Genomic DNA, 14,997 nt, shown 5'->3' with positions numbered 1-14,997 from the left:
TTGAATATTTTTAAACGTACAGCTGATTGAACTCTGATTTGTTTCGTGTGCAGAGAGAAGGGTAGGCTGAAAGAAATTCCTGCATGAGAGACTCTTGTTTAGTTCTGATATTTCTTCACTGTGCTTTCTTTCATGAAGATAGAGTGAGTGCTTGCTGCCAATTGGTTATCAGGATGTAAATGAGCTTTGTATCATTAAAAAAAAAAATTGAAAAAAACCAAATTGTTTACTTTGCACCTTCTGTTTATTGTTAACAATTTATGCATGCTGTTAAGAGCAACACTGTTAAGAGGGTGTGTGGACGGGGGAGGGAAAAGGGAATGTATGTATTAATTTCAGTGCCTAATATTACTGCCTTCAGTTTTAGGAATAATGCTTTTGAAGATAAGTATTACAAATTATAGTAGGTCTGCACTCTCTAAAATGCAGTTTATTTTAAATTGCTTTTCTGGGTTATCTTTTTTGTGATGAAAAAGAGGGATATTTAAAATATTTGAAGTCAATGGATGTCTGTTTTTCAAATTACAAAGCCTTCTTGTTATTGTTAAAAATTGCCATTTTTATTCAGACATTATTATGTGTTTTGGCTTTTTTAGCAATTACACTGCTCAGATTTACAATATGGCTTCATTTTAATGGAATTTCAAACCCCAAAGAGATGCCAACTTACAGCTTGTTAAACAGCTTCTTTTATGTTTATAGTCTTTAATACAAAAACAGTTATTTACTTTATTTTCTTTCCTCATTGGTTTAGTAACAGCCTAATTAATTTGTCAGATAGACAGTAATGTAAACTATATATGGTGGTAAAATGTGCCTATTTCTAAATTTATCCAGGCAAGGCATGGTACCATGTGAAGCAGAAATGTCGATCCTGGGGATACCCGCACAGACAAGTATGCCTAGCAGTTTCTGGTCCAGTTCATATTGGCTTGAAACAGGATCCATATTTGTTGGTGGTTTGCCTCATCATTATGCAATAAAAAAGGTATTTTTTTAATTATTATTTATTTTTATTTAAGATGTTTGTTATTTTGGGAGTGGCATACTGAATAGGCTATAACTGAAGAGGTTTAAACTATGCAAAAACTAAAAATTACTTGCAGCATTTTAAGGATTACGTCTAAGGGGTGTGTATGGTCCCTTGCAGAGTTTTGCTGGTGCCTGGGGCTTTGGTAAATGAAGTAAACAGAAACAGCATTCTGGCCTGAAATCTTGATCTGCATTCCTGTTTGTCTTGCGTAGGCAGAGTTAAGGAGCAAATATCATCAAATTCAGAGGAGGTACCTGTTACCTCAGGTGCTAGGTCTATGAAGATGTGAAAAGTATAACTGCACTGGGTTCCATAACCAAAGAGGCTCTCTGCTTGCATCCTGTGCTGGCACAGACAAGTGTGTGTAAAAATGAACCAGGCAGGAGAGAGTTAACCTGTGGAACTGCATTAATGAATGAGAGGTATGGTACAGAAACTTGAACTTGTGGGGGCCAGGTATGCAGCTAGGGTAAGGGCGTATGCAGGGGTGAGAAGTAATAGGCAATAGGGCTAGCACAGAGCTAGGGAAGAAGTAAGCTGTGAAGGAGTTAAGAGTACACACAGAGTCATGCAGAGCGTTGGAGAGAAGTGGATCATTACTGAATTGTTATTATGGAGGAATTTGGGGTAGTCACAATAAGAGATGCACATCACTTAAGTAATTCCCAATTTAAATATTGGTTTTTCAAAGCAGGAAGAGTATAGATAGTGATTTCTGTTCTAGTCTATGACACTCACACTCTTCAGACTCACACGTGTCGCGGATGGAGTGAGCGTGCACTTCACTCGTAAGAGAGAAGTAAAAATATAGTTTATTGATACAGAATAGGGAGTTAACAAAGTTCAATGCGACAGTGTTTTAACAAGATTCGATGGCGAGGCACACTTGATTATTTACTGCATAGAGGACAGGGTCAGACAAAACTGTCAGGGAGACCCTCCCGTTGAGTCATGAGGTTCAGAAGGATCCCCTTGCTTTCTAAACTCCTTCTCAGAGAGGAGTCTAGGTGCGGCTAGATCCAGTCCTAGTCCCAGACTTGGTCAACGGTTTATATCTAAAGGATTATATATGCGCAATCAATCCTTTATCACTTAGCTAAGATTTCAAAGTTTAGCATGCTATTAGTCACTTACCGAGGATCTGTTGCGGCAAGGAATCTCTCAACCTCGAGGAGTAACCTTGAGAGGCGTCCCTGCTCAAGGGGAGATCCTGGCGTGCAGCCCGCTGCCGTGCAGGAGAGCTCAAAGGGCTCTTGGGCTGCTCACTATTTATGGGGATAAGATGATTGACCCATAGTCATATTTGCATGCCGACCACAGGTTTTAGTTTCTTCGGTGGGCGCATTGCACAATAGCCCTAGGCTATTGTGTTGTTATCTGTCTCCTGAATTCACTTTGAGCTGATGCAGCCATCGTGACCAGATGCATCCATTACAACCACCGCTGGTGGTTATCACCTAAGCAGGGTTACAGGAGATAAAGGTCGGGGGCAGGGGAAGCACACCGTCACAACACGGATCAAAGTCCCAGCCCCTGTAAGTCATTTGAGACTAGCACTGTACACCCAGGGGACACTCACTCCAGCTCCTGGCAGTGTGGCCCCTGTGCAGAGCAGTTCCCAGCTGGCTCAACCTTCTACATCTTGTCAGGTGTCTGAGTATGGAGCTCCCCTCTGCACCCAAGCGGTTATTGTCATAACTATGTATAAATTTTTAAAATTAAATTGTTGGCATAAGGTGCCAGTGGCCTTGCTAGTCACAAAGCCCCAAGTCAATCTCTTGACTTTCCCCTTATCTAAAGCCAACCGGTGTTGCTACCTGGATTATTTCACCCTCTAGTCTCATGTCCCAAATGTGTTACAAGAATGTAAAGTTGTTCACCATTACATAGCAAAGATTATCTGTGAGTCTTTATTTGTTTTCCACACATAGTGGAATAAACTAAACTTTTAGCACTGGGTTGGTGTAGTCCAGGTCTCATTTATCTGAGCAGTGATCTTTGGGTAGGTGTCACCCCACAACTTTAACAAAGTTAATCTGCAGGTTTTGTCCTTTTCCCAGTGCACAGCAGAATCATATAGTCAAAGTTGGACATATGTTGTCCAGATTTCATTGTTTTGGGCCATACTTTCAGGTAGGTTTCACCCTGTGATAATTGTTTTAACCTTGTTATTTCTGTTCTGTTTTTTAGTAAGTGAAGGTCATCTTATAATGAGGCGAATACAGTAATTTCAAGCACAGATGTGGTTTTGATGCTGTTATTGTAATGCAGCATTTCTAGATTGCTTTCACCCCATAATAAATTGGACAGTAACCAATGAAGTGACAATACTGTTGAAATCCAACTTAAAAGTTCTTGTGAGCAGGTGCTTTTAGGGTTGCAAAATACTCATCCAAAAGTATACTTCTAAATACCTCATACTGGTATTAAAAGAGCATGTCAATAATATTTGTAGTCATATAACTTTTCCCTTAATTCAAACGTTCATACTCAAACTATCCATTCATCTGGAATATTTTATCATATTAGTTCCACGTAAAATTGTATTTACTATAGAAATGTATCTTCAAGAAATGTTCTATAATAGTAAGAAATAAGAAAATGATATTTTCAATGTTTAAATTACCTGTCTTCTAGAAGCGAAGAGAAATGTTTTTGGGGATCCCCCAAAGAATTTATAGTGAAGGCTTAGATAAGTTCAATCCATGGAGTGTATTTAGGAGAAGGTACAGAAGCAATTTGTTTGAGGGATATACATAATAATGTGTATGTGAGAAGGAAGTTTGAGATGGTAAATAGCTCTTCACCAGCCAAAGGCAAAATAAAATTTAGAACAACAGGTTTACCTTATGTAAGTTAAAATAACAATAAAACACAATGGTTTAAGGGTAACTTACTGGTAAAAACATTTTGCCTATATATGTGTTGGATTGCCATATCAAAATGGGCTTTCTTTCTTTAAGGATGTTGCAGTTCAATAGATTATTCTATTTGTAATGCAGGATTAATAGGTGAAATGTTGTGGTCCATGTTTGTTATTTAGATGAGGTAATAGATGCGGGACATGTGCAAGTGCTCAAACTGGTGATACTTAACGTCTATTAGTACTCGGAAAGCATATGTTCATATAACTTTCCCAAAGGTAAAAATACATCCTTGACTCTCAGTTGCCTTTCTAGTTTTTCATGAGGCTTTTTTGCAGTTCACTCCTTTCTGTTTGAGATTACCTCAGCCTTTTATTTCACTTCATTTTCTTTGCTCCTTTGTGATTTTTGTGTTCATTTTGATCGTAGTGTCTCATTTTGTCTTATTTTTACTTTTTTGTACCTTTGGCAAGTTTAATTTTTCTTGGCTTCTCCATCAAAGTCTGTTGGCTATAAGCCACGTGCATTCTATAAAGGCTATATTTTTCCTTTTTGTCAAGGAATGATGAACTGTCTGTCCAAGTTCTCTTTATGTGGGCTTTTCAGTCCCAGCAGTAGGAAACCACTCCAGGAATTTTCTTTCTCATCAGCTTTGACCCAGGCAGTCAGGCTTCTATTGTAAAACCTTCATCATCCCCGAAACAGAAAAGGTCTGTTACTGACCTTCATCCTGCAGTTCGCTTCAAGGGAGATTTCTACTCCAGCTGAGACTCAGCTTTTTCTGGCAAATGCTCTGATCACTCTTGGAGTCAAGCCTGATAATGACCCTTGTGATATCTGTAGTATCTGCCTAATAATACATTCTCTTGTTTTAGATGAGCTCCCTCTCTCACTGGAGTAGTTCACTCTGCTGTTGGCTCTCCTATCTTCCAATATTGCAGAACTTGTAGAGAGCAGTGACTTCAGACCCTAAACTGCTTCAGTTTCTGTCTAACAGGAGCTTCTAGCTGTCAGTGCCAGAAACTGTTGACACAGGAGTTCCATATTATTGGAACTGGCTCATGCTACCCTATTAATTTCCAGGCTAGATTCCTCTTCCTTTCTTTATGAGTGAAGTTTGATATGATCTGTGAAGCCCTCAGGGTAAAATATTGTGTCCTCTGAGGATATCCTATACTGCAATTTCCTAATCAGCTCTCAAGTGTCCATGCATTTTTTCCACGTATTTATTTTTTGTCTGTATGTTTATTATTCAGTATTGCTTAGAGTCAGAGTGCCCTCAACATGTAAGGCAAGGTGCAACAATTATTCTCTGCCTTTCAGTCTCAAAAAGTCAAAGCTTTCTTTTCCAAAAATGAAAGGGGAATTACCTCCCTATCTTGATTGCTTTTCCTTTTGTTCTTTAATGCCATCCTGTATAAGGGGTACTATAAGGGGCAGCTTTTTACTATTTATTTAAGGGACAAAATTGTTTCATTTTTCCTTAAAGATTGGTTAGGAAACCATAGGGTCTTTCAGGAATTATTAAGATAAGTTACTGTTTGTCTGTATGTATTCATTGAGGTGTTTTGAGTGTGTTCTGAACCTGATTGGCATTCTACCTATTATACACCATTTTGGATAGAAATATCAATAAACAGTGTCATAATAGTTCTAGACTGGAAGACTTGATAAGCACCAACTATGTATGCTTCCACTGCCCAGGGTAATAACAGACTTAGCACACTATCAACAGAAGTTTGAATTTCCTTTCTTGTCACTATCTACTGATTTCCCTGGTCACTGCCACATCTTGGGAATGCACTTCAGGAGAACAGATTACAGCCTTACCCTCAAGGCAGTGATATATTTAAAAGAACATCCAGGACATCTGAGGAAGCAATGCCATAATACCCAATAGATTTCTTCATTAATTAGAAGCTCTCAGACCTCCCAGATCTCTGTGCCTAGTGGCAGTGGTTGGTGAGGAGAAACACCACCAACAGTAGAGCAAGATGAAGTTAGGGACTACTTAAGTAAACCAGACATATAAAGTATCATGGATCCAGATGGGATGCATACAAGCATGCGCCACTGGCTGATATTATCACAAGGCCGCTCTCTATCACCTCTGAAAGACTAGAGCAATCAGAGGAGGTCCCTGATGACTGGAAAAAGACAAATGTGATGCCATGTTCATCTTCAAAAAGACTAAGGAGGAAGATCTGGGTAACCATGAGCTGGTCAGGCCAATGGCAAACTCAGTTCCTGAGACAATTGTAGAAACAAATGAAGGACATGCAGGTCCTTGGGAACAACCAGCATGGATTTACCAAGGGGCAACTCTGCCTGACCAGCATGATTACCTTCCATTTGAGATGACTGGCGCTGTGGACAAAGGGAGGGCTGTGGATATTCCTTACCTTTTTGCCCAGACTCAACTTTACTCCCTGCTCCTCTACCTTCTGCCGCCCGAGCGGCACAGGGGGATGGGGGAATGGCAGCCGTGGTCAGTCCATAACAGCTTGTCTCTGCCACTCCTTCCTCATACACATCTACAGTTCTCTGATGTTAGGTACCCACAGGCCACAGATAGAAAAAGTACTTGCCTGGATATGAATTAGACGGTAAGGATCTGAAGACGTGGGTAGAAAACGAGATAACAGATACATGCGCTGAAACACCTTGGACGAATTCATCCAAGTTCAGGCACTGCAAACGGTTTCATGCACAGCAAGAAATTGTTTTTATGACTCTCTGTAAACTGTCCTTTGCGAAGTTTAGTGGATTCATCTGACATTGTAGGAATGCAGAGCGGAACAGTCAGGAGGAAAGCTAAACTATAAATAGCTGGCTGGCAGACATCTTGTCGTGCCGTCTCTACACAGCGAAAAAACTCCCATTCAATTCTGTGACAGCTTTGTTTATTACTTATTTTTAAATCATATCCTAGTTCTTCATTAAGGAATGTAATGGGCATACTTCAGACTTGTCACATCTAAGAAACAAGTGAACAGCAAAATCAGTTAAACAGTTAAATAGCATAATCTTTTTAAAACATTAGTTTTTTTAAAGCTGTTTATGATAGCTGTTTTCTAAGATTCAAAAATCAACAACAGGGGAACAGAAACCAAATTACACACAGAAAAAAAAGACATTTTAAATCAAAAGTTGAAAAAAAAGAATGTATTATTTCTGAAAACTCAAGACATGTTTCAGAATAATTAATTTCATGCTCGCTTTAGTATCATTAATTGTTTACAATAGCTTGTTCCTCTGCAGAGAAGATAAGATTGGTACACTCAAAGGGAAATTGAAGATTGTTTTCAAATACCTACAGCAACAGTTCATTGCAGTAATAGTGTTATTTCTGCTGCTATAATTGCTCCAATAATTTATATTTCTAGACTTAATAGTATTTTAGTATTGAGAATATGAAATGTCATTATATCTTCATATTCCTTTTCAACATAAGCAGTTCTCTATAATTAAACTTTGCAAGTATTCAAACAGGGAAATTTCAGAAGGAAAGGAAGCTTCTGTACCAGGAGAACAATCTTCTAAATAAGGTAAAGATAAAAGATTAAGTGGAAAGTATGCAAATATATATGTGGGTATTGGTATCCCCATGTTACCAATGGGGAAACAGAAACAGATAATTGAGGGATATGCTCAGAATCGTAGTGTGTTAGTGTTGCAACTAAGATGAGATGGAAATTATTATGCTTCTAAAGTCTCTCAGTTAGACTACTAGCCCACACCTGCGTCAACATTTTTGTGGGGGCACATATTTTAAATGCATAGGTATAAAATATGCTGTGCATATATAAGAAAACATACAGTTTTCTTATGAAAAAGAGTGTGATATCACAATCATATGATGCAATGAAACTGCCCATTTTGTCTCAGAATATTCTCAGATATTACCATATGTAGATAAAACTGTTTTAAATATTTTAATAAATGATTGCTAAAAGGTATGAAATTACGTTCTTTCTGTCGCAATTACTCATCCATTGAATTCAATGGCATTGAGTGAAGAAACAGAAAATATAAAACAGGTGTTATAAAATACAGAATCAGACCCTTAATTTGGAATGATCTGAAAGTAGTTTGCTGTATGTTACAGCTGCTGTGCTTCCATAGACCAAAGCAACAGTAATCCCTCTGTAACTGTCTAGTTAGACATAGTTTATGATCCATTTCCCTTGCCGGAGCATTGCGGAGCAGTGGGAGAATTTAGTACAATCTGTGCACAGTATTCAGGTTTGATTATCTGGCATTCACCTTATCTGATAAAGCTGCAGAATGGAGCTCTGACAGTAACTTTCACATAATAATTTATAATAATATTGTATTTACATGATGCTTTAACATCCTGCTACAGTAGTCATTGGATGTGAGCAAATTACAGTAGTCCTGACCCAGTTAGTGTCCCCTGGGCTGCAGTGTTCAACTTGAGAAGATTCCTGGAGAAGCCAACAGAGGAACGGACATCCAATCTTTCATAGGATTACAAGGCATACTAGACTGTTACATGGCTGCAACTGTTTCCTACAGTGGTATAAGCAAGAGTGGGTAGTTTGAAGCCTTAGAGGGGCCAGTTCTTGAACCTCCACAAATTTCCTGTTGGTCCACAGCACATCTGAAATTTTCATACTAGTTATTAAGAATCATATGATTTGTACACAATGAGACCTGTAGACTGGTTATAGATTTTTTCATTAGATCGTAAATCTGTTTGGCAATTGTTCAGAGGATATTTCATATTTAGTATAATTTAAAGCATCATCTGCTCCATGAGTTTAAGCTGTAGCTCAGAATAGACTAAGTGGGACCTAGTTGCCAGGCATTAGTATAGTGGAATATAGAAGGTATAGTGGAATATAGGTGCTTAGCTTGTAGTAGCTATGCACTTGAGTTTGAGGTTCTGCTGTGATACAGAAAATTAAAGTGAACAGTGTTAACTCTTCTGTCCAACATCTTCATGTGGTTTCAGTGCTCCATTGGGAGCTGCTCCTGTTTGTATCAATTCCAGTGCCTGTATTTTTCAAAAAAAGAGATGAAAATATTTGTCCTTGTATTTATGTCACTCCCTTTTAATTTAACTTTCCTTACACACATTATACATCTTCTAAGTCTGCTCTGTTGTCAGGTTTGTGACTACAGTATTCAGAAAGGCATTTTCAGAGTGTTTGTTGGTTTGAAATGCATTGTACGTCCTGAAGAGTGTCTGATTTCTTCTTGGATCTTGACCTGACAGCCTTAGATCCTGATGAGTTTTTTCTTTCTAATGTCCTATTTAGGATATGCTCTGGATCTGTCTTTGCATCACCCAAATGGTTATTCTAATTAAAAGCTCTGCTTATTCTTCTGCAAGATGTTTTATATATTTATGAGCTTTTATATAAATATACAGATAGAAACTAAATAGATATTTGTCACATCACCAAAAATTCATCTTCTACATGTCATTCGTTGTTTTATTGACTGCTGTCACATTCACTGCTACACATTCTTCTTTAGATTGAGAAGTCATGGTCTACATGCTCTGTTCTCATACAATTAATCATTTCCCTGAAATCAGGGGTCCTGCCTCTCAAGTGAAGAGATAATTCTGCAGTCCTCTGCAGGGAGCTGCTGCTTTGACTGTTCTGAATAGTTTGTTGTGATCAGCAAACTTTTTCACCTCAGTACTTTGTATATTCTCAGATAATTTGTGAATGTGTTTAACAGCATAGGACTTGGTGATATTTGTGGCAGTTAACCAATGTGAAAACTGACCTAGTATTTGTAATTTTTGTTTCCTTTCTTCTACCCAGTTTATTAACCCAAAAGAAGACCTTCCTTTATTTCCCTTGACTATTAATTTTCTTTAAAGATTTTTGGTGGGGAACCATGCCAAAATATTTTTGGAGATGAAATTAACTGTGTTGTTCAATGATCCTCTTGTATAGGACCATTAATGTGTTCAAGGAATACTAATAATTGCAGAAACATAACTTCCTTTTTACAAAATTTTACACTGATTCTTTATGTCATATTGTTCCATGTTTTTGCTACTTGCATTCTTTATTACAACTTTTAGGAAATTGCTGCTGAATATAGATTTACTGGGTTTTATTTTTCTTCAATTGTTTTGGCCTTTCATTGTCCCTTTTAAAAAAATGGGTATTGTATTTGCCACTTTCCTGTATTTTGGTACCAAATGCGATTTAAGTGAAAAGTTACATACCATCTTTGAACAATTCCAGGCTTCCTACTGTTAACATTTTAGAAAGTTTTGATGAGTACTGGAACAACCTCCCTAGGGACATGTTAGAATCCCCATCACTGGAGGTTTTCAATATGCGATTGGACAGGGTGCTACATAATCTCATCTAGGCTCCCTTTCCCACAAAAGGTTGGACCAGATGATCTTTCAAGGTCCCTTCCAACCTGGGCTGTTCTATGATTCTATGGTTCTATGAGTATTTTTTTCTGCCTAAAATAAATTATATCCCAGAACCCTTTTGAATATCCATGGTTTTAGATTTAATTTACCAGATATGTTCCCTTTACACCCTCCACCCATATTTTGGCCTGAAATATGTCTTCTAATAGTCTTCTTTATTCTGCTATTTTGTCATTCAAGCTCCTTTTTTTTAAAAGTCATGCCTGATTTTTTGTGGCTGTAGTGTACATAGTTATCTGAACTCGATGGAAGTGATTTGCTGTAACCTGCATTTTACCCATTAGTTTTTCCTTTTATTTTTATCCTAACTAACCTCTTCCTGTTGCAGTTAAACTATTTTTGGTGGATTTTAAAGTGTGTTTTGCTCCCAGAAGAACACTGAAGTAGAAGAACACTGAAGTAGAGTACATTATAGTCAGTGTTTTAAAATGTTTTTCTTGATGGTTATGTATTGAAACAGATCCTATGCTTGTCTTAATGCAAAATCAAGAGTTATTTCTCTTGTGGTTTCTCTAATGGTTCCAAGAAACCATTATTTACAGCATCTAAAAATGTAGTCCCTGCATCATATCGTCGTGGTTTCTTACCAGACTGCTTGGGATTAATTAGACTCTTCCATTACTGTGTTTTCCACCTTACCCTTTCTAACCTGCTGTAGTATTTAACAGGCACTATCATCCTCTTGGTTAGGTGATATATAATATAGCTCTAATACCGTATTTTTCTTTCTGCATGAAATTTCAGTGCAAAAGGATTTGTGCTAGTTTGTATATATTTATTTGACTGCATTCTTTATATTGCCTTTTTTCTGGTGCAGCCTACGCCTTACCTGATTTTTACTCTTGCATCATAATATCCCAGTGTTTATTTTTCTGCCATAAAGATGTTTAGCATATTATTATTGTTTGACCACTTCTTTTTGTTTTTATAATTCAGATATTTTTCCAGAGGCAGTTACTTGTCTTTTGAAAAGAAATAATGGTTTAGTGGTTTGACAGAAAGGGAATTGTATTTAAAAGCACACAAATTGTTCATATTACTTTTTTTTTTGTAACATATTTACCTAGCTCAGTTGTATCATGTATATTTTGAATGTGAATTTTTGATTTTTTAAAAAAGATTTTCCAGGTAAAGAGAGAAATGTAATGGAATTAGATTGGTAAGTCAGTTTTAATGTAATTGTGATATTCTGTAATTATGGCTACTGTATAATGGTAATATACTGTCTTGCCTAATCCCATTGATCCACAAATAAATATATATGAGACTTAAGATATTTTGCTGCAAGTCTGGATGTAGACAATGCTTCCCTGTGGAGATTCTTTGTTACTAGTGTGCCAGTAGCCCTTACCATCTAAGGGTGTGATCTTGCTAGGTCTTCAAGGCTAAACAATACAGAGAAGTGATACTGCTAAAATGTTCCTGTAGTACTGTATTAGTTGCTTGTGTTCTTCCTTTCAAATCAATCATCTGTGTTGTAAAGTCTGCAGATGATGACCTTCGACATTGCAGTATTTGAGATATCAACTTAAAGAAAAGAGGTATGCATAGAGAGCATTGTAGTGAATAGTGCCACATTCTATTTTTATTTTTTGTAATTAGATTAATCAGTATGTTTATAGGCATATTATTGATTTTTTAATACTTTTTAATATCTGAATATGCCCATGTAAGTGTTTTGGAGTATTCGATATTGATTTATCTGCTTGAAACAAGTTTGAATTCTTGCTGAAGATCAGTATTAGTATGGTGCGATCCTTAAAGATAAAAAAAAAAAAATCCCATCTCATACAGACTGCAGAAGTTTTGGATTCTGCTGGTTATAGTAAACTCTAAACCTAGACTATATTAATAAAAATGTGCAATAAATCTTTCTAGTACGTCTAATAAATTCCGAATTTATAATATTGAAAATGCAGAATGGAAGACATCAATGTAAGTGTAAAGACCCCTCAATTCTTTTTATTCAGTTACTAGTACTATTTCCTGAATACTTCTCGATAACTCTATATTGAAGTGTTCATATTAATTTGGGTGATTTTGCTGGTTACAGATTGCACTTCATATTTTATTAGGAAGATAGTTGAGAGAAGTGTTTTTGACATTTATAATATCAGACTTATTATTGATTGTGAACATGTATATTAGAAGCAGTCACCTTTTTTCTGCCTTTTCTCCAGCTATATTCGGTAATATTTTTACTGCTTGGTTTTTTAATTTCATTAGAGTTGTTTTAGAGAAGTTAGAATTTCATATGTGTATATATGTATATATGTATTACATAATACATTACATAATTACATAATGTACACATTACATAATACATTATATTATGTAAATAGTAATGCAAATACCAATTTTATATTAACTTTTGATACTAATAGTAATATAATGTTAATATATAGTATTGATATTATATTGTTATTAACATTTTCCATAAAATCTACCAAAACCATAACAAAATAATCTCAAATCAGAAAGCAAAAAATATCCTTCACTGTGTTAAATACACAGACCAGAAAGTTTTGCTGGTGAGGAATCAAGATCTTTTCTCAGTGATCATCTTCTGCATGAAATTAAAGGAGACACATAAGGTTAAATATAAAGCACAGCCATACATTTTCAGATGGCTGTGCTTCACAGAAGTGCAAAAATCTCATTAATATCAACAAGTCTACAAGAACAAATGCATTTGCATTCCACATATGTAATATGTCAGCAGTACACAATATAAACTGATTACTGTAAGCAAGATTAAAAATGTAATTTGGTCTCATTAGATAATGCTAGAATGCCAAGTTCATTATACTTATTACAGAGCTACAGATCACCCGAACCAGTGATATTATAGTTACACTATATTCTTGCAGATAAGAAGCCAATGAACTTCAAGAAGTTCATGGCCCTGGGCCATGTGTGCAGCAGGCCTTGGCTAGGAGCAGCCACACTGAATCAGAACATTAAAAACAATGGGTTTGCACTCCAAAACACTGGGCAGAATCAGGATGCTGAGCCAAATAGATTATTCCTGTTTCTTATTTGTATGAGAGTCTTGATATGCATGGCTTTAACCAAGTTGTCTAGAAGCTCTTTTATGCAGTTAGAAATAACCAGACTTCTCTGTTTGTGCATGGGGAAATCAAACTGCTGAAGCTTCTGAGTCAGAAAGTAAAGGAGTATGGGGAGAAAAGGAAAAGAAAAAAACTATCAAAGTCTCCTGCTAACCCTGAATGATGATGATTGCCACTGTCTCACTGCAGTCCCCTCAGAATTTGACTTTATGGAAGTGTTTTTCTCAAAAGTATTTTGATTGTTTCATACTTACAGTGCCTGAACTCAGATTTGTGTGTTCTAAATGCTTGAAGCTAACCAGATAGCGTCCTCAGTAAATTAAAAGGCTGATACAAAGGCATCACTAAAAATTCCTCTGTCTTGTTCTCTTGAGATCATTTTTAAAAAAACATATGGGGAAGGGGGATGTAAACAAACTCTGTGTTTGGTGAATTTAATAAGAGATTTGAGTTCAGATTTCTGTTTAGTATGAAAGAAGCATTTTCCTTTTTTGACTAATATTTCCTATAGAGGGAAATAAGGGTTCAGGAAATAAAAGACAAATTAAAAGGAAAATAGTATGATATCATTCAATTTCTAAAGGCAACTGGTGGGCGCACTTAGATGAATTGATATATGTTGTGTTTTAACCCCAGCCGGCAACTAAACACCACACAGCCGCTCGCTGAATTCCCCCCCGGCCCCGGTGGGATGGGGGAGAGAATCAGAAGAGTAAAAGTCAAAAAACTCATGGGTTGAGATAAAGACAGTTTAATAGGGAAAGCAAAAGGCACGCACGCAAGCAAAGCAAAAGAAGGAATTCATTCACTGCTTCCCATGTGCAGGCAGGTGTTCAGCCATCTCCAGGAAAGCAGGGCTCCGGCACACGTAATGGTTACTTGGGAAGACAAATGGCATCACTCCAAACATCCCCCCCTTCCTTCCTTCCTTCCTTCTTCTTCCCCCAGCTTTATATGCTGAGCATGACACCCTATGGTATGGAATATCCCTTTGGTCAGTTGGGGTCAGCTGTCCCAGCTGTGTCCCCTCCTACCTTCTCGTGCACCCCCAGCCTACTCGCTGGTGGAGTGGTGTGGGCAGCAGAAAAGGCCTTGACTCTGTGTAAGCACCGCTCAGCAGTAACTAAAACATCCCTGTATTATCAACACTGTTTTCAGCACAAATCCAAAAACAGAGCCCCATACTAGCTACTATGAAGAAAATTATCTCAGATAGAACCAGCACAATATACCACTGCAAAAATACATATATATTTGAAAGAAAGTACATGTTGTGTATTCCTGTGTGACACCAGAAGGTTTTTCTATTGCAGTACCTCTAGAGGATCTGCTCAAGCTCTTTCTCTCCTCTTAGTCAACATGTAAAATACAAGAATATCTGCAACCATTTCACACTGTACTGAGCTGAAATGCTCTTCTGCTTGGTATTTCTTGCTCTGAAGTTGTCTTTGCCTTTTGGATTTTAGGAACTGAGCTTTGACTCCCTTTCACCTTTGTGGCAGCTATGCATTTGTACCCCATTTCCTGAGATGCATTTTTTTTTTGTACTGACACCAGCGATTCAAGTCTTATCTGGCAAGACAGGTACATTGTGGG

The 14,997-nt window shown here is 37.1% G+C and overlaps 1 protein-coding gene across 1 annotated transcript in view; it reads left to right on the top strand.

Moving 5' to 3' along the window:
* EYS (eyes shut homolog) overlaps positions 1 to 14,997 on the top strand; it is a 944,771-nt gene that overhangs the window by 651,091 nt on the left and 278,683 nt on the right. Inside the window, 1 exon segment of the mRNA XM_072855247.1 lies at positions 838 to 988. Coding sequence (XP_072711348.1) covers positions 838 to 988 — 151 coding nt within the window.

Source organism: Ciconia boyciana, chromosome 3 (assembly GCF_034638445.1).
Source record: "Ciconia boyciana chromosome 3, ASM3463844v1, whole genome shotgun sequence".
Lineage (NCBI taxonomy): Eukaryota > Metazoa > Chordata > Aves > Ciconiiformes > Ciconiidae > Ciconia > Ciconia boyciana.
The sequence above is the reverse complement of the archived record's forward strand: the minus strand, read 5'-3'. Positions and strand labels throughout refer to the sequence as shown.